Raw genomic sequence first — 26,169 nt, 5'->3', positions numbered from 1 at the left:
AACGGACCTACACCCACTCTGCCCTCTGTATCCTCAGCCAGCAGGTTCAGGCCCCTCACTTACCTGGTCACATCCCTGCCCTCCCAGCATATAGCTCCTTCAAGTCAAGGCTTCCCAGCATGCTCTCTTCAAAATATCTTTCCTTCCTACAACCCTCAGATGCTTTCTGCTGGAAATTCTTACTTCTCCTGGCTCCCCCATCAAAGCAACCAACCAAACAGTCCTCTGTTGCTTCCTGAAGTTTCTCTGGAGCTTTCCATCCACTGACATAGTTCTTAATGGCATTTATAAGCTTAATTCCTACATGTACAAATCAATCACACCAACTGTGGGGAAGAATGAATGATACAGAAAACCCAAACTATTAACATCCCTTCTGCCCCCACTAAACACTCAAGCCCTCCCAACTCATGAACCCTCAAGCCCGCCACCCCCACACAACTGACCAGTAAGCCAGTTCAGCCTCTCAACCTGATGCCTGAGAAAGCCAATCTGAGAATCAGCATCTGGCAAAGAAAAAGCAGCACCAGATAATCCTCCATACCTCATAAATCCCATGCACAATCAGACTTACCAAACAACTACACACTACACAAATATTCACCACTTGAGAGCCTCTTCCAAATTCCCCACCCACAACAGAACACCCATTTATCACATAAGCACAAACCTGTGATAGACTAATGATTGTGTCAGATCCTATTTACTCCAGGGTAAATAATGAGAATGCAACCTAGTAACTTTCATTTTCATCACAGCCAGCACATTTTTTTCCTTAACAACTAAGGTTTTGGTTTTAGTAAGACCAAAAAGCAATTCAGGTTTCAAGTGTCTCTTTCAGAGACTGACCAACTACAATACCAAGTATTAACATGGCACACTGGACTGGCCCTACATGCCCCATGCTACAGATACTCTATACACTGACATCTTTGTGCTAGTAAAGGAAAGGACAAACACCACCCCAATATAGCAAGTTTTCACTGAATGCTTAATGCAACATGTGATCTTGGGCTGTTTAATTCTGTTAAATAGCAAACCAATTTACAACACTCCCAGGAAACTTCAAATATACTCCAAACAGCCAGACATGTAAAAGGTCTTAGTTTATTCTCTCTTTCATGAAAAATCTGCACAATCACCACAGATACAGTCACTGCAGAATCTTTACTCCTTCTGTGAATCAAAGAAAAAAGAAATTAGTTAGCAACTACCTTTAAAAGTCTTTAAAAATTAACAGTACAAAGTCTTCAACAAACTGCAAAATTAATGACACTCATGCACAACGAACATTAGTAACCTAGTCCGTATTAAGTCTGTGTAATCTTAACACAATGCAAGCATCAAGAAACAAAAAAACATTCCAGTTAGGGATGAGACAAAAAACAAGTTTTGAAAACAAAACCATGACACTGCTAGTTTATAAAAGGCACAACTCTTGAGAGCAACTGTAAATATGCTTCTAAATCGTTTCACATGCTTTAATACTGTCAACCAAAAATCTAAATCTAAACGAAAAGCTTGAATACCTGTTGTCCAATCTCCAGCTCACTGAATAGTGGCAGGGAAGGGAGAAAGGAGGGAAGAGGGAAAAGAAACATTTCGTTAATAGTCCCTTTGCAAACTCCTAAATAATCTGCATGCAATCAGGTACCTTAATGATGATTGTTTTATTCTTTGCAATCGTATATAGAGCACTCCCTAGATGCACTAACTGATTTTATTCTCCCCAATTTTGAGAACACCCTGCCCGATTTCTATGCCCACTTTAGGAGCCTCAGCCCCTCTGCTCTGCTCAGCAACAACATGCTGGGCATGTTAGCACCATCAACAGACTTGAGAATCATCCCAGACTAAAGTCTAATTTAACCAAAGGGAGAGCTCTAAAGGATCAAGCAAGTCTTTAAGACCTGTCTCAGGTTCAGTAATTTAAAAGCCACTATTCACAATCAACAAAAGTAGCAAATTAGTATTTTAAGAGACAGAATTTAGCTGATGTAAAAATAGTTCAGTCGCTGCTCAAACACAAGACTATTCTTTTAACATAAAACTCTACAGCACCCAAAAGATGCAATTCCAACATGTGGACAAAAATTAAGTTAAAAAGAACAATTACGGTGCCTGACTTTCTGCACCTTGTCACCGCTGAGCACTAACACATGGCTGAATGAAGGAAACAAAACGTAAAAACATTCTTCAGATCATCCAGATCAGTACACAAATATTGACTGCTTTCAACTTCTGGAATGTCTGTCAACAGGTTTAGGAAGCCTCACAAACAGAGAGCAGTTCTAAGCAGCAAGCAGCTCCTCGGCACCAGGAAGTGGTCAGAGCCTGAGGGCGCACACCAGGTGCCTGCCTGCTCTGCAGGGAGTCACGATGAGGAAACACAGGGCTGTGACCACCACTGCTTCAAACCCTGCTAGCCCCAATCCACTCCCAGCCCACTTTTCATGCTACATGTTCAGGCTGCTCACTGTACAAATATATTTAAATATCTGTGGGAAAAGCTTATCAAAGGTTTTGATGTGAATACTCCATTATCTTGGAAATTTTTTAATTAAAAAAAAGGGGGGCATCAGGTAGAAACCTGGAGATCAAATAATAAGCAATGGGACAGTAGAGAGATGGTGAAAGGCAGCTTTGGGTGGGTGTTCTGAGACAGAGGCTTTGCCAGATTTTCTGGGCCAGTTTACTGAGCTGCCAGTCAATCAACCAGTCTCCAAGAGAGACACTGCTCATGACTGGATCAGAGAACCCTTTCGAAGCCCTTGTTAATGAAGTAAAGCCATTCATTTCCTGGGTATGTGGTGCTCTGGAACACAGCAAGTGCCAATTAAAAGGGGCCACCTTCCTCCACTGGGACACCTCACAACTTAACATGCATTTCTGAGTTTCCAAAATAAACACGATTTAAAGTTTCTCTCCTTTGCTCACAATATACTATTTTAAACCACAGCAGTAGTGTTGTATAATAGACTCTGCTACAAAACTCTCCTCTGAAAGCCAACATGCAAAGCATCAAAGCAAACTCAGTGAAGGCGATGCATCCATCCCCACACCGTGCTCGTAATCTCAGTACCTGCTAGACACTTCATTTCTGATGAACAAGAATTCCAAGATAGTAGAGGGAAAAGGCAAAAAAAAAAAAGTTCACAGAACACTTAATTATTTGTTAATTTGACAACCCAACACCTTAATTCCATTCAACTACTTACAATTAGCTAGCCAAGCTGGTAAAAAGCTGAGAATTAAAATCACTCAAGTCCTGACTAACTGGAGAGGAAAGCAATGGAAAACTGTGCTGCCTCTCCAGCGTGCCAGGAAAACACGGGCCACATTGATTCAGCTGCTTCCTCAATCAGTTGCCAATTTTAAGGACATCAGTCTTGGGAACCTAGATCCGCTCCCTCTTTACAAACCTTTGCAATTAGCAGTAAAATGAAAACTTTCCTGGTAAGACTTGCAAGGCACCCACCAGGATCACTGAACCGATGTGGCCCTGTGCTGTGCTAATCTGTGAGCTAAGGGGTGGGCAAAGCTACTCTACTGAGGTGTTAAGATACTACGTTACGTGGCTTCTCAAAACAGGTTACCTTCTGTAATCCAGAAGAAGTGGGAAAAGAAGAAACATTAAGAAAGGTTATTAAGAAAACAAAACCCCACCTTTCTATAAACTAAAAACCTGAAACTGACATTTCTGTATTTTCCTCGATAAACTATACCTTTTTGCCAGCACCAACGTTGGCCTTTGCAGTCCCCCTGACTTTCTTCATTCTGTTCTTGCGTTCCTTCCGCTGTTTTCGTGAGGTCTTTTTCTTCTCATATAGGCCATGCTGAAGGAGAAAGGTGTGTATATGAACATACGACTTGCAAACATCAACTCATCCAACTCCAGGAATAAGACATCAAATCTCGATAGCCGAGTGTCTTAGTAGAATGTATGGCTGGCTTGGCCCTCCACATCCGCTTTCTTTTGCCACCATGCATTCAACCAACCTTGGATCACCATACTACAGACTGTACGACTGAAAAAACATCTGCATATAAGTGGACGTTCAAACCAGCGTTCTTCAAGCATCACCTGGAGTTCACTATGTACCTGATACTCAGGAAATCACCCCAAGCTTTTCATGGCTCCTTGCTCAATGAACCTAAACTATGAAGCTAAGTCCAAACTCTAAGACATTTGGGAATAAAGATTTCACTTCAGGTAGGGCCAACCTATGCTTTCTAAACCCATCCCTCTACTGCCAGCCAGTTCCTACCTCCAGGAGCACTTCACTTGCTCTTCCAGACCCAGCTCGAAAGGCACCTCCTCAAATCCTGCAGACACCATCTGAACCCCACTCTCTATCTGTGCGTTTTATCAAAGAACCTCTTCTGTCAACCACTGAAGAGTTATTTAGTGTCATCCCTCCAGACTGCTTGCTCTTGCTCATTCTGCTGCACCCACAATACAATGCCATTAAAAACATGTCTTCAGCAGCGCCTGAACAAATGAGGGCACCTACTCTCGCAAGCCTGTGTTTGGGCTCATTCTTCTTCGCGTAATCCAAGGAATCGTAAATCATGCCAAAGCCAGTTGTCTTGCCACCACCAAAATGCGTTCTGAACCCAAATACAAAGATGACATCTGGTGTGGTCTTGTACATTTTGGCCAGTTTTTCCCGAATTTCTGTTTTAGGTACTGTTGCCTTTCCAGGGTGAAGAACATCGATGACCTACGAAGAAATTATCAAGTTTAGAGTATATTATAATGAAATACGTCTTCTAAACTGAGTAACAACCAAACTTTGACCTACCCCTCCTTACCATTTGTTTCCGCTGAAGCAGTCGGTTGGTCATGAACTTCCTAGTCCGGATAGTTACTGTGTCGTTCTGAAAACATAACGCTCGTTTTAGTAATAGTTTTAATAACTAGTCAATCTTTTCCTGACCCTACTGTGATTTTCCAAGACCTAGACCTGCACGGTCCACATCAATAGCCACTGTCCGTAAACAGTTAATTTAAAACAAAGAAGTCATATGCATCAGTACCAGGAAACCTTGAATAAAAGGGGAAAAAAAAAACACCAATTCCCATCTCCTCCTAACACACTTAGCAAACTGCCTAACTCACAACACAAAAACAGTACCAAGAATATGTGCTCAACAGCCACACACTGAATCTGTAAAAGCTTACTTCGTTTTGTTACAGAAATCACTCTCCAGGTTTCTCGAACCTCAGATGTCTTGGCCCAGCTACTACTCTGTTGTGCGGACTGTCCCGTGTATTTCAGAATGTTTAGCAGCACACCCACTTCCTAGTTCTGACCAAGAATGTCTCCAGACTCTGCCAATTGTACCCTTAAGACAAAAACCACCCCAAGTTCCACTTCTCTGGGGTGAAGCTGTGATTCTACGAATGTTATTGTCAGACCACCCTGTTTGTAGGAGCCAGCAGAGATCTGACAAGCATCGCACTATCTTCATGTAAACTACCCTTCTTGAATGACCGACTCTACATCCCACAAAAATCGTACTCCCTTCTGAATGGCCCCACTGCTTTTACACAGTAACTACCAAAGAATGGGGGCATTCAGCATGTTTACACTACGAACAAAACCGGTAAGAAGAGCTCTCAGAGTAAACTGACAGCTATTTCAACTACAGTTTAAAAAAAACTACACCAAACTGAATCCACTTAACAAAGTTCAATTCTTTAAAGTCGGGATCAAGGAAAAAAATAGGTCGAAGATGGAGCGGGGTTAAAAACTGGTGAACCTTCAAATGAGTGAACTAGCAATGGCACGCAAGCCTTAAAGTGGCTCCACACCCGGAGGCCTCCGTTTCCCCCATGAAACAAGAGAAGCCATTCGGCTGACAATAACTGTAGCTTACACATGAGTTTCACTCATCGCAACTCGCCCGGGCGCTGCTGGCACCCTCTTCACCTCCTGGGCTGCCTTCACAGGCAAACCGTCTACCACAAGTTGGGAGTGCAAACACGATGTCTCTCTCTTCACCCCACCCCATCCATTAGACTCCACGAGGACGACAAAGACAGTAGGTACTCCCGCAATCCCCCACTCCTGGGACTCTTGAAAGCCCGGCATGTCTAGGTAGACAGCACACATCCCGGACTCCTCGCCGAAGGCTCCCAGGCCCTCGGCAACAGGTCTGCCCGGTCAGACTCGGCCATGGAAGAGTAACGGGGCTATGCGGTGGGTGTAACGCCAATGTCAGAACCAGGGGACGGAGGATGGCTCAGATATGCGGCGGATGGATGCACGGGTTCGGAGAGACTCACCATGATGGCGGCTGATCTTCAAGCAGCCAGGGAGGAAAAGAGGGCTAAACTTCCCCGGCCAATCATATCAACGCTCACAGAAGGTCCCCGGACGGCGCCGACGTGGGGGCGTGGCCGGACCGTGAGGCCGCCGTCGCCAATGCCTGTTTGAAAGTGCTTTAAGATCTGATCTCTGTGGTCTTTCGCCACACCCACCCCGAACGGGAACTAGCCAATCCCGAGGGTACACAGTTTAGACGGAGCAGGTTTATGCTAGCACATGTTCCACTTCGATTCATTATTTTGGACTGTCTGGACTTAAAATTAAGTTAAAGCAGATTAAAGTTAAATCCCCTCCACCCGCATTAGCGGTTGGTAAAGCTGGAAGGCATCCTTGGCGGTCCCCTCGACCAGCCTCCTCATTTTACCTCTGGGGAAACTGCAGAACTGACTCAAAACCTTTTGTTATTTCAAGTACGCAGACCCGACCGTTGCTATTATTTTTGTGAGATTAGAGAATCTGATTGTCTAAATTTTTTTCCAAAACTTTGTCTTTTCATGAAAATCTTAGTCCCTACAAAAGTGAGCTTTTTTTTTTTTTTTTGGTAAATTTATTTATTTTAATTGGAGGCTAATTACTTTACAAGATTGTAGTGGGTTTTGCCATACATTCACATGAATCAGCTATGGGTATACATGTGTCCCCCATCCTAAACACCACCCCCCCCCCACCTTCCTCCCATCCCAACCCTCAGGGTTAGAGTGAAAAGTGAAGTCGCTCAGTCGTGTCCGACTATACCCAACCCCATAGACAGGCTCCTCTGTCCATGGGATTTTCCAGGCAAGACTACTGGAGTGGGCTTTTAATCAGTTCAGTTCAGTCGCTCGTGTCCGACTCTTTTGCGACCCCATGAACCACAGCACGCCAGGTCTCCCTGTCCATCACCAACTCCCAAAGTTTACCCAAACTCAGGTCCATTAAGCCAGTGAGGCCATCCAATCATCTCATCCTCTGTCGTCCCTTTCTCCTGCCCTCGATCTTTCCCAGCATCAGGGTCTTTTCCAATGAGTCAGCTCTTCGCATCAGGTGGCCAAAGTATTGGAGTTTCAGCTTCAACATCAGTCCTTCCAATGAACACCCAGGACTGATCTCCTTTAGGATGGACTGGTTGGATCTCCTTGCAGTCCAAGGGACTCTCAAGAGTCTTCTCCAACACCACAGTTCAAAATCATCAATTCTTCGATGCACAGCTTTCTTTATAGCTTTTAATAAGTATTTGCTATTTGAAATTTGTCCGTTGATTACAGGGAGATAGACGTGTAGCAATAAAATAAAGAGTGCTGGTTCAAAGAGAGACAGACCAATAAAGCAGAAATAGATTGGAAATGGAACTTGGAAAATACAGCTCGGACTTCGCGGCGGTTTCAACTAGGTGCCGCCAGATGGCGGTATGGAGAGAAGGCGAGAAGCTGCGGGCCTGAAGCCTCTCTTGACAGACTCGCGCTAGCGAGTAGCGGAAGTGGGGGCGGGCACGTGGGGCGTGTTACGGTGGCCGAAAAAATGCCGCAGATGTGTTAGCAACCGGTCAAGAAGCAGCCACGGGTGGTACGGAGAACGTCGTATTTCTAATCCAGCTCCAGGAGTTTATAGGAGGGAGCCCCGGCAGCCGTCACCATGGTGAAGGAGCAGTTCCGGGAGACAGATGTGGCCAAGAAAATGTAAGATGGAGCCAAAATCCCCAAAGGGCAGAGAAATTAGGGGTAAAGGAATCCAAGGTCAGGCGTCTTGGGTCTCGAAGCGTCATAGCTGAGGGTCAGTTGGAAGGAAAGGACCAAGAATCAGTGGGAGGTGTAGGCACAGCTCAGGATTATCAGGTTAGATTAATGAATATTGATTGGGCAGGGGGTATTTCAGCATCTGGGGAACCGCAGGCCAGGGGTGTTCCTTTGGGTTTCGGCAGAGAATGGGAGATGTGGGAACCTTGGCGATAAAGTACACCCTGGGTCGAAACTAGAGTTTTTCTGAGGTCAGATGATGACCCCTTTCTGCGAATCTTTGGTCACTACAGCTTGGGAAGCAGCCTGGGGCGGGGACTCATTTTGCTGCAGGATACATGACACGGAGGTAATATTTGTTGACGAAAAAAATGGAGTTACCAGCTAGAAAGCTGTGTCACAGGCGCATGGATAGCAGTGCCCCAAATGAGGTGAAATTTAATAGGTCACAGCCTCGCCTTAGAACTTCCGGTAAAGAAATAAATCAATCGTTCTTTCAGGAGACACTTAGTTGAGGAAGGTACTGTGTGCTGGGCCCTCTGATAGGCATTAGAGATGTGACATGCTAAGCTAAGCTAAGTCGCTTCAGTCGTGTCCGACTCTGTGCAACCCCATAGACGGCAGCCCACCAGGCTCCCCCGTCCCTGGGATTCTCCAGGCAAGAACACTGGAGTGGGTTGCCATTTCCTTCTCCAATGCAGGAAAGTGAAAAGTGAAAGTGAAGTCGCTCAGTCGTATCCGACTCTTCGCGACCCCATGGACCGCAGCCTACCAGGCTCCTCCATCCATGGGAGTTTCCAGGCAAGAGTACTGGAGTGGGGTGCCATTGCCTTCTCCGGATATGACATGAGGAAGACCTTACTGCTTAGTCTAGTTGGAGAAGGTAGGCCAGCCAGCGGTTGAGCTGGACAAGTGCAAGGAAAAGGGTTGGCACCAACGGGAAAGGGGTTCAGACGGAAGAAATCAAACCAAACAGCCTTCCTACAGGAGCATAGAGGAGGGAGACATTACAGTGATGAGAAGAAAGCTGATTTTGCAGCTTTGTTCCAGAGTCATCTTGCAGGCAGGGAGGGTTTTTTTGTCAATTGAAGTGTAGTTGATTTACAATGTTGTGTTAGTCAGTTACATGCATGTATGCTCAGTCACTTCACCCGTGTCTGACTCTTTGCGAACTGCCTGGATGGTAACCCACCAGGCTCCTCTGTCCATGGGATTCTGTAGGCAGGAATACTGGAGTGGGTTGTGTGCCCTCCTCCAGGGGATCTTCCGGACCCAGGGATCAAACCCACGTCTCGGGCAGTTCCTGCAATGCAGGCAGATACTCTTTTATAGAACCTATAAGGGAAAAGAATCTAAAAAAGAAAATGTGTATGTAATCTAAGAAAGAATGTATATGTATAAAGTAGCATAATATGCCTATAATAGATATAAGAAACAACACGTATAATAATATATATCTGTTATTATATCTGTTAAAGAATCTAAAAATATACCTTTTATTATATATATACTATATGTTATTTTATACACATGTTCTTTCTTAGATTATATTCATATTATTTTTATAATCATATTATTTTTTAGATTCTTTTATAGGTTATACAAAATATTAAGTATACATTTCTGTGCCATACAGTAGCTTCTTGTTGGGTATCTATTTTAAATATAGTAAGGGTATATTTTCATGTCAAACTCCTAATTTATCTCTGCCACCCCCACCTGCCCCTTTGGTAACTGTAAGTTTGTTTGCTGTGTGTGTGGGTCTGCTTCTCTTTTGTAAATAAGTTCATTTGTATCTTTTTCTCCCCCACATATAAGCAATATCATATGACATTTGTCTTTCTCTGTCTAGCTTACTGTACTTAGTATGATAATCTCTAGAGCGATCCATGTTACTGAAAATGGCATTGTTTCTTTTTTATGGTGTGTGTGGGGTTTATGTGTGTATACACACACACTGCATCCTATCCATGCATCTGTTGATGAACTTTTAGGTTGCTTCCATGTCTTCAGTTCAATTCAGTCACTGAGTCGTGTCCGACTCTTTGTGACCCCATAAACTGCAGCACGCCAGGCCTCTCTGTCCATCACCAACTCCCGGAGTTCACTCAAACTCACGTCCATCGAGTCAGTGATGCCATCCAGCCATCTCATCCTCTGGCGTCCCCTTCTCCTCCTGCCCCCAATCCCTCCCAGCATCAGGGTCTTTTCCAGTGAGTCAGCTCTTCACATGAGTTGGCCAAAGTACTGGAGTTTCAGCTTTAGCATCATTCCTTCCAAATAACACCCAGGACTGATCTCCTTTACAATGGAGTGGTTGAATCTCCTTGCAGTCCAAGAGACTCTCAAGAGTCTTCTCCAACACCACAGTTCAAAAGCATCAATTCTTCAGCACTCAGCTTTCTTCACAGTCCAACTCCCACATCCATACACGACTACTGGAAAAACCATAGCCTTGACTAGACGGACCTTTGTTGGCAAAGTAATGTCTCTGCTTTTGAATGTGCTATCTAGGTTAGTCATAACTTTCCTTCCAAGGAGTAAGCGTCTTTTAATTTCATGGCTGCAGTCACCATCTGCAGTGATTTTGGAGCCCCCCAAAATAAAGTCTGACAGTTTCCCCATCTATTTCCCATGAAGTGATGGGACCAGATGCCATGATCTTCGTTTTCTGAATGTTGAGCTTTAAGCCAACTTTTTCACTCTCCTCTTTCACTTTCATCAAGAGGCTTTTGAGTTCCTCTTCACTTTCTGCCACAAGGGTGGTGTCATCTGCATGTCTGAGGTTATTGATATTTCTCCCGGCAATCTTGATTCCAGCTTGTGCTTCTTCCAGCCCAGTGTTTCTCATGATGTACTCTGCATAGAAATTAAATAAGCAAGGTGACAATATACAGCCTTGACATAATCCTTTTCCTATTTGGAACCAGTCTGTTGTTCCATGTCCAGTTCTAACTGTTGCTTCCTGACCTGCATATAGATTTCTGAAGAAGCAGGTCAGGTGGTCTGGTATTCCCATCTCTTTCAGAATTTTCCATAGTTTATTGTGATCCACACAGTCAAAGGCTTTGGCATATCAGTAAAGCAGAAATAGATGTTTTTCTGGAACTCTCTTGCTTTTTTGACGATCTAGCAGATGTTGGCAATTTGATCTCTGGTTCCTCTGCCTTTTCTAAAACCAGCTTGAACATCAGGAAGTTCATGGTTCACGTATTGCCGAAGCCTGGCTTGGAGAATTTTGAGCATTACTTTACTAGCGTGTGAGATGAGTGCAATTGTGCAGTAGTTTGAGCATTCTTTGGCATTGCCTTTCTTTGGGATTGGAATGAAAACTGACCTTTTCCAGTCCTTTGGCCACTGCTGAGTTTTCCAAATTTGCTGGCATATTGAGTGCAGCACTTTCACAGCATCATCTTTCAGGATTTGAAATAGCTCAAGTGGAATTCCTTCACCTCCACTAGCTTTGTTCATAGTGATGCTTTCTAAGGCCCACTTGACTTCACATTCCAGGATGCCTGGCTCTAGGTGAGTGATCATACCATCGTGATTATCTTGGTCGTGAAGATCTTTTTTTGTACAGTTCTGTGTATTCTTGCCACCTCTTCTTAATATCTACTGCTTCTGTTAGGTCCATACCATTTCTGTCCTTTATCGAGCTCATCTTTGCATGAAATGTTCCCTTTGTATCTCTAATTTTCTTGAAGAGATCTCTAGTCTTTCCCATTCTGTTGTTTTCCTCTATTTCTTTGCATTGAGTGCTGAGGAAGGCTTTATCTCTTCTTGCTATTCTTTGGAACTCTGCATTCAGTTGCTTATATCTTTCCTTTTCTCCTGGCTATTGTCAATAGAGCTGCAGTGAACATTGAGGTATAGCTTTTCATATTGTAGTTTGTGTTCTCCAGATATATGCCCAGGAGTGGGCTTGCTGGATCATACAATAACTCTTTTTAGTTTTTAAAGGAACCTCTGTACTTTTCTCTATACTGGTTGTACCAATTTACATTCCCACCAACAGTGAATGAGGGTTCCTTTTTCTCCACACACTCCCCAGCATTTATTATTTGTAGAATTTTTGATGATGGCCATTCTCTCGGTTGAGAGGTGTGAAATCGACAGTTTTGGTAGGGATGGGTAAGGGAGAAATGAGACTGATGCACAGAATTTCTTGCTTGGGTGACTGTTTGGAGGTTGCCATTCACTGGAATGGGAAACGTGCCTCTTTGCTAGATAAATTATCCCTGGTGGTCCCTCCAAAGCCATCCCAACCTCCGACGATATTCAGATGTAGATATAATCTGTTTTCCTCTGACCACCTGAAGTGATTCTATTAAAACGCAAATTAGATCCCTGACACTTGAGATTGAACTCTTCAAGCAGCTTTCCCTTGGACTAACATTTAAGTTCCCAAGCCCTCCTAAAGCCGGTCTTTGCATACCTCACGGACTTTTTCTTGTTCCGTTAGCTTTCTGTGCTCTACAGTACTGGTTTCATTTGGTGCCTTGAAAATGCCAGGCCTGAGCTGGCTCTAGAACCCTTGCCCTAGTTAAGCTGTACTTCTATGCATGACTTCTTGGTCATCTTATGACTGGCTCCCTCTGATTCAGAATTCAGCTGAAATGTCAATTTTCCAGACTTTCTGACCACATAACATAGTCTTGTCAAACTCTCCCCTAGGCTTCAGTTTGTTCAGTCTTTGCATCTATTCACTTTTGTGAATCTGTTTATTTATTCTCTGTCTTGCCCTCCCTGAAACTGAGCCCCATGTTGGAAGGGAGTTTGTCTTGTCTAACCTGTACCCTCAGCCCCTCAGGATGGTGCCTGGCACATTATAAACCCCCAGTTTGTTGGGAAAATGAACAAAGGAACAGATTTGGGAGAGAAAGTGCCGAGTTTAGGTACTTGTGTAACTGTCCAAAGGAGGTATGTGTATGAGTCGGAATAGTTGGGCTACAGATAGAGATTAGACAGACAGCACTCGGGAACAAGGTGTAGAAGGCCAGGAGGAATGGGGTTGTAACTCCAGGTAAGGAGAAAAGCCAACATCTGAGAGAGGGCGGTAGGAGAGGCCACAAAAGAAACTTAAGATGTAACAGCCAGAGAGGGGAAAAACTCAAAGCATGGATGGTGTTACCAAAGCCAGGGAAAGAAATTATTGCAAGATAAGGGGTGAAGAGGTTACTGTCAGTGCTGCAGAGAGACGTTAAAATGAGAAATTCTTCCTGGATTCAGCAGCAAGGAGGTAGGTACAACTGACAACCATCCTTAGATAATGAAGGTGAGAACAAGTCAGCAGGATGAAGGAACATTTAGTAATGAGAGAGCAGAGCCTGTCAGGCATGGGAAGGATAAGGTTGCTTATGGTGGGTCACAGGCATAAATGCTTTTCCTGGTGAGTGGTTTTGATGTAACTGTTCCCCTATCTCTTTCCATTCCAGAAGCCACATCTGTTTTGGAATGAAGTCAGCCGAGGAGATGCGCCAGCAGGCACACATCCAGGTTGTGAGTAAGAACCTGTACAGCCAGGACAACAACCACTCCCCACTGCTATACGGGGTGCTTGACCACAGGATGGTAAGACCTGCTGCCCTTCATGGTTCCATGTATTTTGACTGGCCGGTGCAACTGGTGACTTACCAACTAGGAAGAAGCCAAGTCTTCCTTCCACCTCCCCCCTTCCCCAGCATATCTCAGGGACTCCAGCCTTCCTTGGTCCAGTGAACATGAATACCCTGCACTTTCCCAGGTGATTCTGACTCTGGGTCCCCTGGCCACCTGTGAGGGCTCGTCCCAGTTTCCTCTCCATTGGTCTCCACTGATTATTGATCATACTTTTATTCGCAGGGTACAAGTGAGAAGGACCGTCCTTGTGAAACCTGTGGGAAGAACTTGGCTGACTGTCTAGGCCACTATGGGTACATTGACTTGGAGCTGCCGTGCTTCCACGTGGGGTACTTCCGAGCAGTTATAGGCATCTTACAGGTACGCGTGTATGTGTCCATCTCCATACAGTAACTCCATCTCCCTGAAAGTTACTGATCCTCAGACATGAGAGTGAGCTTGGTGGGGGATACATGTAGGGAACATTTTTATTCTAAACCTGTATTATTTGTTTTGTTTGAGGGGTTTGTTTTTTTGTTTTGGTTTGATTTTTCTGGCATAATATTTCATCCTGCAATAAGTTAAATTGCTTGAAGATTCTTTTTCTTTGATTTTCCTTGAGTAGGTTGTAGATATACATTGTAAAAAAATAATAAAGCAATACAAGCACAAAAGAATTCAAGCACAAGAAGGGGACTAAAGCTAACAAAAACCCCACCTGCCAGCTGTGGCTACAGCCAGCATTCTGGTGAACATGGGCTGCCTCTAAGCATGTCTTCCTGTAGATCTGTGCATATAATTAAGTGTCCTGGACAAGGGATGGATGCAGCTTTTTTTAAAAAAAAGAAAATACTTTTTCATCCTCTCATCCTTTTATCTGTTTGGTTTAATTTTCAAAAGATGATCTGTAAAACCTGCTGCCACATCATGCTGTCCCAGGAGGAGAAGAAGCAGTTTCTGGATTATCTAAAGAGGCCCGGCCTGACCTACCTCCAGAAGCGAGGGCTAAAGAAGAAAATCTCTGACAAGTGCCGGAAAAAGAACACGTGCCATCACTGCGGCGCCTTCAATGGTGAGCCAGATGCACGTCTTGTTTGTCATCGCGACGGCAGTTTCCGTAACTGCATTTCCTAGATCGCGACCTCAGACCAGCCTAACCAAGAACCCGATTTTTCCAATCATGGTAGAATGGATTAACTCTTACAGGTACTGTCAAGAAATGCGGGTTACTGAAGATAATCCATGAGAAATACAAGACCAACAAGAAAGTGGTGGATCCCATCGTATCAAGTTTCCTTCAGTCCTTTGAAACCGCCATAGAGCATAACAAGGAAGTGGAGCCTCTGCTGGGAAAGGCCCAGGTGAGCCTGCCCCGCCTCGCTCTGTCTGCATCACACGTTGTCTCCTCACCCTCTGGGTACACCCTTCCTCCAGAACCGGAGGTCCACTGGGGTTAGATCTCCAGGGATACTTCACGTGACAGGTATTCGCCTGGCACTCAGTTTATTGTGAGCTGTCCTCGTAACTAACACACGTCTAGTTATATAGGTAACACATGTTACATTTTCATTGTGAAAGATTGTAAAAGCATAGCTGTGTACAGCATACACTGAGGGATCCTGGGTCTCACATGGATGTGGCGTTAATAGAATTTGTAGGTAATTCCCATTGCTTTACTTGGCACAAACTTAATTAGTAGGATTTTGTGACGTGTCTTGTTCTACCTTGTTCTGAATTCGATTAGTACTTGAGACACATGGTACCTTCTAGAATTGATAGTATACAAAACTAACAGTTAAGTGGCCACTGAGTACCAAACTGCCAGACCTGTGGGGAGCATCAGAAACCACCAGGCAGGGGGTCTGCACCCAGGAATCCCATGGTTTTAAAAGTGTTGTAGGACATTAACCCATGAAAGTATAGCCAATACCATGGGACACAGTGCTGACTGTCACAGGCATGGAAAGGATAGGAAGGAGTGGGAAATAGGGGGCTTGGTTAGGGAGGACTGTGAGGAAAGGTGTGGTTTGTTGTGGTCCTTAAACCTGAGTAGGGTTTAGAGAGTCTCGGGCAGTGAGCCTGCCACATCCAGGAGGCTGTGCTGGGGCTCCTTCTGAAGCCGAGTTCTGTTCAGAAGTCCCAGCGTTTCGCTAACAAAGCGCCTCGCACTTGGTGACTGCTGTTACTGTCCGGTGTCGGTCCAAGTTCTTTCCGTGGAGCGCCTCGTATTTTATCCTGACAGCAACCCTGTGAGGCCTCATCGGCCAAAATAACAGTAAGTGGTGGAGGGGGAATCCTCGCTGAGGCCATTGGGGCGCAGGCCTGTGCTGGAGAAAAGACAGACAGCTGAACCCACTTTGTCGAGGTCCTCCCACTCTGGAGAATGTGGAGCCATTCAAGTTTTAAGCAAGGGAGAGACATAAACAATGACATTTTAGAACAGCCTGACTGCTCAAAAGACACTGTAACAAAAATGAAAAACCAGGTCACAAGCTGGGAGCAAATGCTCAACTTTCATATGTCTGACAAAGGACTCTCATGTCCGGAATATAAAGTCCTGATTTTTAAAAGCAGAAGCAAGACTTGAATAGGCGCTGCACAAAAGGATATATTCAAACAGCCAATCAGTAGATGGAAAGTTGTTCCACATTATTAGTCATCAGGGAAATACTAATTGAAACACACACCCTCTTAGAAAAATTAAATGTAAAACAACTGAAAACCAAGTGCTGGCAAGGATCTGAAGCAACTGGCACTCCTATATCAATAGTAACCTTATAAAATGTTTCTACCACTCTGAAATTCCTTACAAAGTAAGACCTACACTTACTGTATTTTCTAGCAGCTTTATTCTTGGGCATGTACCCAAGAGAGGCAAGTGCATACATCCACAAAAATATTTGTGCAAGTATGTTCATTGCAGCTTCATTAATAAAAGCCAGAATTAGAAACAACCCAGATGCCTGTCAACAGGAGAATGTGCAGATTGTAATAGATCCACACAGTGGAATACTGTGCTGGAATGACAGAATCAAGCTGACACACACAGCCTGGCTGAATCACAGAATCCTATTGAGAGGAGGCAGCCTTATATGAGAGTCCATGCAATTGCATTTATATCAAGACCAAGAACAGGCCAGACTGAACTGGGGTGAGGGCTTAGTACTGAGAAAGGGGTATCGGTATTTTCTGGAGAGGGGCACATATTCTTTGTCCTGATTTGAATGGTGGTGGTTGTGTACCTGTGTAAAAATTTAGCCGTCTCTTTAAAATGTGTGCAGTTTACTATTATATATGTAAGTTATGCCTTGATTTAGGGAGTGAGATGTAAAAAGGAAGCAGGCCCTGACCCTGGGCAGTGATAGTGAAGCCAGAGGTCAGAGTGTGCAGTCAGAATGGATAGTAACTGATGACCAGCCACTGTGGCAACGGGTGTGAGAGGAGGCGGTCAGAGGTGAGCGGGTGTCCATGTGCTGGCGTCTGGAAACTGGTAGTCCCCCTGGACTCCATGATGGGGCACGGCATCAGCCGTGCATCCCAGTGGAGATGTCTTCAAGCTCCTGCAGATGAAGTGAAGGTGCAGACTGAGAAAGCTGATCTCGTCCTCCTCCCAGCGTGAGTGTAGAGGAATTCCACCCTCCAGGCTGACAACTGTGCAGAAAGCGTTCAGCGAGTCTGAGGGCTGCCCGGCTCTCCTGGGTGTGGCCTTAGCTGCAGCCTCCTGTGCATTCCCTCTGCTGCCCCCAGATCAGCCTCCCTGATGCCCGTCACCACTTTCCCCTGCCAACTCTCCGCCTGGGCCCCTGAGGCCACTGTCCTTACGTGCAGAGGACCAAGTCTTCTCTGCTCCCCGCACCCTCTGCAGTAGAAGTGTTTAGGGCCTAGGAGGCATCTTGTTTGGAAAAGTCTCTTAAGTCAGAGGTCCCCAACTTCCAGGCTGTGGAGCAATACCTCCTTCAAGATCAGCAGAGGCATTAGATGAGAAGGAAAGCACACAAAAAATGTAGTGTGCTGGAATCATCCCAAAACCACCCCTTCAGCCCAGGTCCGTGAAAAAGTTGTCTTCTGTGAAATCAGTCCGTGGTGCCGAAGGTTGGGGCCCACTGTCCTGAGTGACTGGGCCCAGGAGGTAACCTCCTCCCACTTAGGAGCCACCTGTCTAGCGTGTACATCTTGTCTCTCTGTGCCCCCCACTGCCTCCACCTCTCTGTCCACCCCAGCCCACGTGACCCAGCTGACACCCTCAATGTGATTTAGGATGGTGATGGTTGAGAGCTTTGGGGCTTGCCAGGCGGCTCAGTGGTAAAGAATCTGCCTGCCAATGCAGGAGACTTCCTTCCTCCTGGAGGAGGAAATGGCAACCCATTCCAGTATTCATGGTGGGAAAATCCCAAGGACAGAGGAGCCTGGCAGGCTACAATCCATAAGGTTACAAAGAGTCAAACATGACTGAAGTGACTTAGCACACACGCACACTGCCACTTACTTACTCTATGATCTTAGACACATGACCCAACCTGGACTTGAGTTTCCACAACTATAAAAGGGATTACAAGAGTGTCTGCTTTAGGGCCATTATGAGGAGTAAAAGATGGATTCCAGATCAAATGCTTAGCAAATAGCAAATGCTTCAAGCACGTGACCCAGTTACTGTGGTTTTCTTATTACTGATGTTCCTGTATTAACAGAAATAATGATGGAGAGGTAAGGCTTCTTCCATTTCTTATTTGTGTGTCCCTTCAGCTTAAGAGAGCCTCTGCGCCCTCCCTCTCTCCCGAATCCCCCATCCCTGGGCTTCCATGCAGCCTGCTCTCTCTCTGCAACGCACCCCACCCCAGTCTTCACCTTTTCCTCAACCACGTGTTCATTTGCTGTGCCCCATACACCTCTTGTGTTCCGTCTTATGTTTCTGCTAGTTTCTCCCACTTCAGTTTAGTCCCTCACAGGATCCTTTGCTCTGAGGTCCTGTTTGATGCCAGTCACAGTGCTTGGAGTACTGGCGGGTCCTCCAAGATTACCAGTTTGTCCTGGGCTTTCTTGTGCCATGGGTGAGAACAAAGCATGAGTTCACCAATTGCCTAATTCCAAGCAGCCCCTCCTCAGAGAGGGCCACTCAGTAACCAAAGTAAACAATTACTGAGTTAACATTTACCTTTTATAAAGACAGGCAGCAAAAAGGTGTCTCATTAATCTCAGGATGGCCTGTGTCCTAACATGGTGCTTCCCTGGTGACTCCGACAGTAAAGACTCTGCCTGCGGCGTGGGAGACCCAGGTTGGATCCCTGGGTCTAGAAGATCCCCTGGAGAAAGGAATGGCAACCTGCTCCAGAATTCTTGCCTGGGAAATCCCATGGACAGAGGAGCCTGGCGGGTGACAGTCCATGGGGGTACTAAGAGTCAGATATGACTGAGCAGCTTTCACTCACTGACGTGTGCCTGCCCATTGAATTTTCAGGAATGTGCAGCCCCATGCCGTTATAGGAGGCACAACATGATTGAAGTGGAAGAGACATTAGAGCAGTGGTTCTTGACCTTTTGTGGGTCACAGACACCTTTAGGAATTGGACAGAAACTCTGGACTCTACTCCAGAGGGCTGACGTATATCCACTCCTGTTTTAGTACGAATCTGGGGATGGGTAGACCTGCAGATAAGGTCTCTCCATAATGACATCATCCCTGCAGACTGAGTACCAGTCCTCAGCTGTGTCGGCTCATCACCACCCGAGGCAGCCACGCTCTATGTCTAGAGAGCTTGGGCTGTTTGGGTCTTCTGCCTCATGCACATCCGGGCCCTGCTCTGCCGTCCATCAGTCCCTGACCTCCGTTTCCTGGTATTTAACAGTAAGTCAGCGGCCTCTTCCTCGTGCCTCTGAGGATGCAGTTGTTCCTATCACTTGCTGAGAACTGGTTTCCAGGCTCTTGCCAGTCTTCCTGCCCTCCTGGACGGCCTTCAGCTCCTTAATGTTCTCGTCCAGGACTGACTGTGGTACTACAGGCAACGTCTCGCCTTCGTCCCATTCTAGAATTTTGTTAGATTTAAGCTTCCTCCTCCCTGACTGTTTCTGATGGCAGTGAGGTGCCCATTGCTGCGAGATGGGAGCCAAGGACATGCATTGTTCTCTGGACAGGGGCCCGGACTCGAAAGCCTCCAGTGAGATTCCTTCCTTCTGCCCAGCCACACTGCCATCTTCTCCAGGGCAGGACTGTAGACACTTTTCCTTGGGTGGTGTTCTAGGAGCTGATCATTCGTCTTGGCTTTGTTCCCTGTTTCATTAAGTCACGTGCGGCGAATTGTGCTGACAACGTACAGTCTCAGTCACAGTCTGAGCCCAAGAAAATCTAATAACCAGCATTTTTACAGCGTGGCGCCTCTGTTATGTGACGTTAATACAAAGACAATACAAGTTCATTACAGAAAGGTGAAATGTATAAAAAGAAGCAAAACGATAATCCAACTCAGCTAAAGATGGCCCTGTTCACACCTTGGTAAACTCTTCCATTTCCTCTTTTCCGTAGATGTACATCTTTGCCCAAATTAGACCACATTGTAAACATACCTATCTCATTTATCAATATTTTATGAACACCTTTCATGGCATAGGCCACATTTTTGTGTCTTCATTTTTTTTCTTTAAACGGCTTCATAGTTTTCTACATATGAATGTACCATGATTTTATCTGGCCAGTAACTTTTCAGGCTGTTAGCAGCTTTCACAATTCAGATCTGCTTTAGTGAACATCCTTATAGCTAAATCTTTGTGTTAATTTCTAAAATCATACCCTTTGGAAAAATTAAGTGGTATTATTGGCTTAAATTACTGGAATAAAAGTCATGCACATTTTTAGGGCTCTTGCAGTATATATAGCAAGTTATCAGAAGCCGTTGTCATCACTTGTACGTGTTTTCAGGTAAGCAGTTAGAGCAGGGGTCCCAGCTCCTGGGCCGTGGGCCAGTACTGGTCAGAGGCCTGTTAGGAACCGGGCACGTGAGAGGTGAGCGGCAGGCAGGCGAAGCTTCATCTGCTGCTCCCCCACTGGCAGTCCTGCCTGAACCATCGCCCCCTTAGTCAGTTCCTGATGCCAAGATTGGGTACTGCTGGGTTAGGGGGCATGGGGAAGTAAACCTTTGCCTAAGCTGTGGAAAAAAAGCTGAGCTCTCTCTGCTCTTCCTTCCTTTCCATAGGAAAACTTGAATCCCTTAGTAGTTTTGAATTTATTTAAACGAATCCCAGCTGAAGATATCCCTCTACTTCTGATGAATCCGGAAGCTGGAAAGCCCTCCGATTTGATTCTCACACGACTCTTAGTGCCCCCTTTGTGCATCAGACCCTCTGTCGTGAGTGATTTGAAGTCTGGCACCAATGAAGACGATCTGACGATGAAGTTGACAGAAATCATTTTCCTAAATGACGTCATTAAAAAGGTCAGCACTTCCCATGGGCATTTCCAAACTCCAGGTTTTAGAGTCTGTCCCTGCAAACAGAAGTGTCTGATGGAGAAAGTCAAATTGACCAGGCTTGCTTCTGCTCATTCTTAGCATCGGATATCCGGAGCCAAGACCCAGATGATCATGGAAGACTGGGACTTCCTGCAGCTGCAGTGTGCTCTCTACATTAACAGCGAGCTCTCAGGCATCCCCCTCAATATGGCACCCAAGAAATGGACCAGAGGGTTTGTCCAGCGCCTGAAGGGAAAGCAGGGTACGTGTCCACCTGCGTGTGCAGAAGACAGTCTGCTGCCTTGGGTGCGTTTTGGGGGATGTGTGTCCAGCTTATCTCGTTGGAGATCACAGTCTTCCCTTGGCCTTTCTGGTCGCATTGCTCCCAAACGGCACACGTTGTGCCCTGGAGACGATATATTTTTATTTATTTAGGTCGATTCAGAGGCAATCTCTCAGGAAAGAGAGTGGATTTTTCTGGTAGAACAGTCATCTCACCTGACCCCAACCTCCGAATTGATGAGGTAGCTGTGCCAGTTCACGTGGCCAAAATTCTAACATTTCCTGAGAAGGTAAGTACATTGAACTGCTCAGTACTTTGTCTGAATCCAGTGTTTTATGTTATGTTCTGAGGTTCCAAACAATCTCAACAGTGGGGAACCCCCAGTAACCCACCCAGCCCATAGTTTGGCACGTGTGTGTGTGTTTTTTTCCAGTTTGTTTCACACGTGTGTCACCATATATAACATCTACAACACGTACACAGTGGTGTCTGCTTTATATTCAAATACTCAGATATGCATTAAACATTCAAGTCTACTTTTTTCCATCTTTGATATTTTTCTGTGCTAGTTCATACCTCATGCCTTAAATAACTAAATGATAAATATCCACACCCAGTTAATTTTCTTGGGATGAGTTAAAACATTAGAATTTTTAAATGATTTTAGAATCATTTTTAAAACATTAGAATCATTGACTCAAAGACTCTGAATATTAAAAAGCTGTTGATGCATAACCAGAAAGGCTGTACCACTTTACACTGAGTTCATACTCGTCGTGAGTGTAAACTGGTATTTATAGTATTTTCTTTTTTAACTGAGGTGTAGATAATTGAAAGGTCTGATAACAGGAAGATATTGATTGGCTTTGACTTTGTTCTTGAAATTCATAATTAGCCCAGACCATAGGTGCTTCTGGTAAAAAGCTTGTATAAAAAGTATCCTTGGTTGGGACCTGGTGGTCCAGTGGTTGAGAATCCGCCTTCCAATGCAGGGGACACCGGTTCAGTCCCTGGTCAGGCAACTAAGATCCTACATGCTACAAGGCAGCTAGCCTTGCACACGCCTCAAGGAAGAGCTGCAACAGAGACTCAGTGCAGTCAGAATTTAAAAAAAGCAGTGTCCTTGGATGAGTTCCTTCTCTGAGACAGTGCCCCACGAGACTCTTGTCCAGTAGGCTGCAGGACATGCTGGTGCAGTCCAGGACCTGCTGTTCTGGTGTTAACAGCTTTTAAACCTTAGAAGCCCATGGTGAATCACTGCAGATGAAGCTGCCACCTGTTTTTAGGGTCACAGAATATGCTGAAAGGTCCCTGCAGATCAGTCCAGCCCAGTCATTTTATCAGTAGAGAAGCCAAAGGTCAGTCACGGACCTGGCCCTGTCACCCAGCAAGTGAGTGGCCGAATTCAGACGTGAGCCGTTGTCCTTACACTGAAGACCTCGGCAGCAGCGTGCCACAGGTACCTCTCTCCTAGAATTGCACAAGGGGTTCAGTTATGCTTTTTTTTTTCCTGGACCCCACAAGTGGCATGTGGGGTCTTAGTTCCCTGACCAGCGATCAAACCCTTTCCCCATGCAGTGGAAGTGCAGAGTCCTATGCAAGGGGCCACCAGGGACACCCCCTAGAATCACTTAAAGTGGAGGCTGAGACTCAATTCAGGATGGCATGCGAGCGTAGCGAAACCTAACAGTGCCTCGCTCTGTTTCCTGCTGTGGTCCTCCAGGTGAACAAAGCAAACATCAACTTTTTGAGGAAACTGGTTCGAAATGGCCCTGAAGTTCACCCAGGAGCCAATTTCATTCAGCAGAGACACACGCAGATGAAAAGGTAATGCTTTCACAGTGTGGTTGGATGTGATTATCTCCTCGTGACCAAGTTCACTGTCGCCATACTCAGCCACAGAAGGCAGTCCAAAGTACAATTATTGTGATATGTTGACATGTGGAAAACACCTGTTTAAATTGCAGTTAGCCTAGGTACGTTTTGTTTCCTCTGCTGGCTCTTTGAATGGATGCACAGTGTTCGTTTATTCAATAGCATTTAACATTTAGGTAGATACACCGCATTGGGGTGTGAAAGCAGATCATTTTCTGGGCCACCTGGGTGCTCTGGGTGCACTCATAACCCAGGAGGCACACACTTTGTCAGTTCTGGCTTTTCACAGTGACATGAGCTGATCACCAGTGCTTTTCGTTTCATGAAATTCAAACATCACCAGGGCCCTGTGCTAGAAGCTAGTTTATTACTCAGTTTCTGTGACTCTAAGACATACTTTTATCACAGTTGGACATTTCTAAAATTAAGAGGTGTCATACAATCAATTTGTTGTAGTTTAGGGACTTCCCTGGTGGTCCAGTGGTTAGGGCTTGGCACTTACACTCCCGTGGGCCGGGGTTTAATTCCTGTTTGGGGAACTAGGATCCCACAGGCCACTTGGCGTGGCCAAAAAATAAAGTTACAAAAACAATTTTGTTGTTGTTACGGTGGTTTAATTGACAGTGGAGGGAGGCACCTTAAATTCAGTGAAACATGGTCATTTTAGATATGAAGAGGGAGAAACGTGCTGAGGAAACTGTTCTCACAGGTTATGTCCATTATTGTATGTTAAGGTTTCTGAAATACGGAAACAGAGAAAAGATGGCCCAGGAGCTCAAGTTCGGGGACATTGTGGAGAGGCACCTCATCGATGGAGACGTGGTCCTCTTCAACCGGCAGCCCTCGCTGCACAAACTGAGCATCATGGCGCACCTGGTGAGCCCGAGACTGGTGTTCGTATCTGCTGGGTGGAGCTTTGCTGTGTGCGCCCTGCTCAAACTCCAGACATCTAAAGTTTAAACTGCCAGTAATCTCAAATTTTATAACTTTTGGTTTTCCTCTTCTCTTCCATTTTAGTTTGAGTGAAACTCTTCAATTTCAAGCTTCCCTTCAATGTTTTTAATATTTATAACATACTTTTCACACAACAGTGAAACAGGAACTAATTGAAAATTAGTGTGAAAGTGACGACTGTGATTTCACTTGCAGACAACATAGATGCATATCTGTGTGCACAAAATTATGTAAAATAGACATGGCAGAAAATCGACTTGATTTAAAACAGCATATTAACTAAGAAGCTAAAATGCTTACAGGATTTTTCTTTGTAGTCGTCCTCCGACCAAGACCTGAAGGCATATTTTTTGGAGCAGTTTACTTTGCAACAGCAGCAGTTTCCTTTTCTGGAGATTTCAAATGGAAACAAGATGCAACTTCAATTTGTTAAATATTCATAAATTCTCCTATATGGAAAAACCATTAAATCCCTGAGCATTTGCAAACAGGCTCCTAAGGTAGTGTTTTTCTAGATTGATTTTTTTCCCAGTAGTTTATGGAAACATTACATCAATCTTTTTGCTCAATGGCAGAAATACCAAAGATAGATTTTATGATTATGGAGCTCTAGGAGGTGAACAAATGGAGAAGGCGATGGCACCCCACTCCAGTACTCTTGCCTGGAAACTCCCATGGATGGAGGAGCCTGGTAGGCTGCAGTCCATGGGGTCGCGAAGAGTCAGACACGACCGAGTGACTTCACTTTGAGTTTTCACTTTCATGCATTGGAAGAGGAAATGGTAACCCACTCCAGTGTTCTTGCCTGGAGAATCCCAGGGACGGGGAAGCCTGGTGGGCTGCTGTCTTTGGGGTTGTATAGAGTTGGACAGGACTGAAGCGACGCAGCAGCAGCAGCAGCAGCAGCAGGAGGTGAACAGAAGCCTTCCCTTTCTGGAAACTTGGCCCATTTAACATAGAAATATTTTTATTTGAAAACTTTCAAGTATATACAAAAGTAGAAAGAGTACTGTGATGAACTCACATATTCCCATCCTTTATATTCAGTTATTTTCAAGCTTTTGCCACACTGGTTTTCTCTCTCCCTTTTTCCTTTGATGAAACCAGGTGCCATGTCTTTTTCCCATGTGTTTTCAGCTTGCTTCTGCAAAACACGCGTAGCTACAGTGCCATGATCACACCTCACCAAAATGAAGTCATTCCCTGGTGTTGTCTAGCACCCCGGCCATAGTCAGATTGCCCCATGTGTCTTAAAAATCTTTTTGCAGCTAGTTTGCTCAAAGTGAGATCTGAAATCTACACATTTAATTGATCCATGTCTTAAGCCCCTATTACAGTCCTCCCTCCTCCTTTTAATTTCCATGTCATGTCTGAAAAAACCAGGTCATTTGTCCTGAAGAACGCTGCACGTTCTTTATTTGTCTGCCTGTGTGTGGCAGTGAGGGTTCCTGCATGCTTCATTGTTTTCCTGTAAACTAGAAATAAACTCTCAAAGCATAATCAGATTCAAATAGAACTTTTTTGGCAATAATAACTCATAGGTGGTACTGGCTGCTTCCTCTTGCCATATTTCAGGAGTTACACGCTGGCTGGCTGGCTGTCTTAGCTATGTGAAGAAGGTCAGATGCCTCGGCGTGGTGCCTTCCTTGCAAGGTTCCTTGTCAAAGACTCTTGATAATCCCTGGGACTGCAAGGAGGTCAAACCAGTCAATGCTAAAGGAAATTAGTCCTGAGTATTTATTGGAGGGACTGATGCTGAAGCTGAAGCTCCAGTACTTTGGCTACATGATGCGAAGAACTGACTCATGAAAAGACCCTGATGCTGGGAAAGATTGAAGGCAGGAGAAGAATACAGCAGAGGACAAGATGATTGGATGGCATCACCAATTCAATGGACATGAGTTTGAGCAAGCTCCAGGAGTTGGTGATGGACAGGGAAGCCTGGTGTGCTGTAGTCCATGGGGTTGTCAAGA

The 26,169-nt window shown here is 45.1% G+C and overlaps 2 protein-coding genes across 8 annotated transcripts in view; one reads left to right on the top strand and one right to left on the bottom strand.

Moving 5' to 3' along the window:
• Positions 1–968: 968 nt before the first annotated feature.
• RPS24 (ribosomal protein S24) lies at positions 969–6,391 on the bottom strand. Of its 6 annotated transcripts, XM_027530577.1 has the most exons (8): positions 6,293–6,365; positions 4,816–4,881; positions 4,515–4,724; positions 3,726–3,836; positions 3,597–3,599; positions 3,083–3,100; positions 1,530–1,551; positions 1,088–1,176 (listed from the first exon to the last, which is right to left on the bottom strand). In XM_027530577.1, exons 1-6 carry the CDS (start codon positions 6,293–6,295, stop codon positions 3,095–3,097), a joined length of 399 nt encoding a protein of 132 aa, XP_027386378.1. In that variant the 5' UTR covers positions 6,296–6,365; the 3' UTR covers positions 1,088–1,176; positions 1,530–1,551; positions 3,083–3,094. The 6 variants fall into 6 exon arrangements, with proteins under 6 accessions (XP_027386377.1, XP_027386378.1, XP_027386380.1 ...); XM_027530576.1 differs by lacking the exons at positions 3,083–3,100; positions 3,597–3,599 and adding an exon at positions 2,851–2,854 and having other exon boundaries at positions 969–1,176; positions 6,293–6,374; XM_027530579.1 differs by lacking the exon at positions 3,083–3,100 and having other exon boundaries at positions 6,293–6,391.
• Positions 6,392–7,766: 1,375 nt separating this feature from the next.
• POLR3A (RNA polymerase III subunit A) overlaps positions 7,767–26,169 on the top strand; it is a 46,925-nt gene continuing 28,522 nt past the window's right edge. Inside the window, exons 1-10 of one of the 2 annotated variants that reach the window (XM_027531146.1) lie at positions 7,767–7,990; positions 13,483–13,618; positions 13,889–14,026; positions 14,546–14,717; positions 14,852–15,006; positions 20,830–21,069; positions 21,184–21,346; positions 21,520–21,656; positions 23,091–23,194; positions 23,977–24,118. In XM_027531146.1, coding sequence (XP_027386947.1) covers positions 7,947–7,990; positions 13,483–13,618; positions 13,889–14,026; positions 14,546–14,717; positions 14,852–15,006; positions 20,830–21,069; positions 21,184–21,346; positions 21,520–21,656; positions 23,091–23,194; positions 23,977–24,118 — 1,431 coding nt within the window. In that variant the 5' untranslated portion in view covers positions 7,767–7,946. The remainder of the gene's footprint in view (positions 7,991–13,482; positions 13,619–13,888; positions 14,027–14,545; positions 14,718–14,851; positions 15,007–20,829; positions 21,070–21,183; positions 21,347–21,519; positions 21,657–23,090; positions 23,195–23,976; positions 24,119–26,169) is intronic. The other variant, XM_027531145.1, reaches the window with a different exon arrangement.

The sequence above is a fragment of the Bos indicus x Bos taurus genome, chromosome 28 (assembly GCF_003369695.1).
Source record: "Bos indicus x Bos taurus breed Angus x Brahman F1 hybrid chromosome 28, Bos_hybrid_MaternalHap_v2.0, whole genome shotgun sequence".
In the NCBI taxonomy this organism is placed as follows: domain Eukaryota; kingdom Metazoa; phylum Chordata; class Mammalia; order Artiodactyla; family Bovidae; genus Bos; species Bos indicus x Bos taurus.
This window is presented reverse-complemented; position numbering and strand designations above follow the sequence as displayed.

Bases quoted from the DNA above. Each gene is read 5' to 3' on its own strand.
- RPS24 (XM_027530576.1), bottom strand. The intron at 4,725-4,815 runs GTAAGGAGGGGT...ATTTCTTCGTAG, and splicing joins TGCTTCAGCGGAAACAAATG to GTCATCGATGTTCTTCACCC. The intron at 1,177-1,529 runs GTATTCAAGCTT...TTTGATTCACAG, and splicing joins AGCTGGAGATTGGACAACAG to AAGGAGTAAAGATTCTGCAG.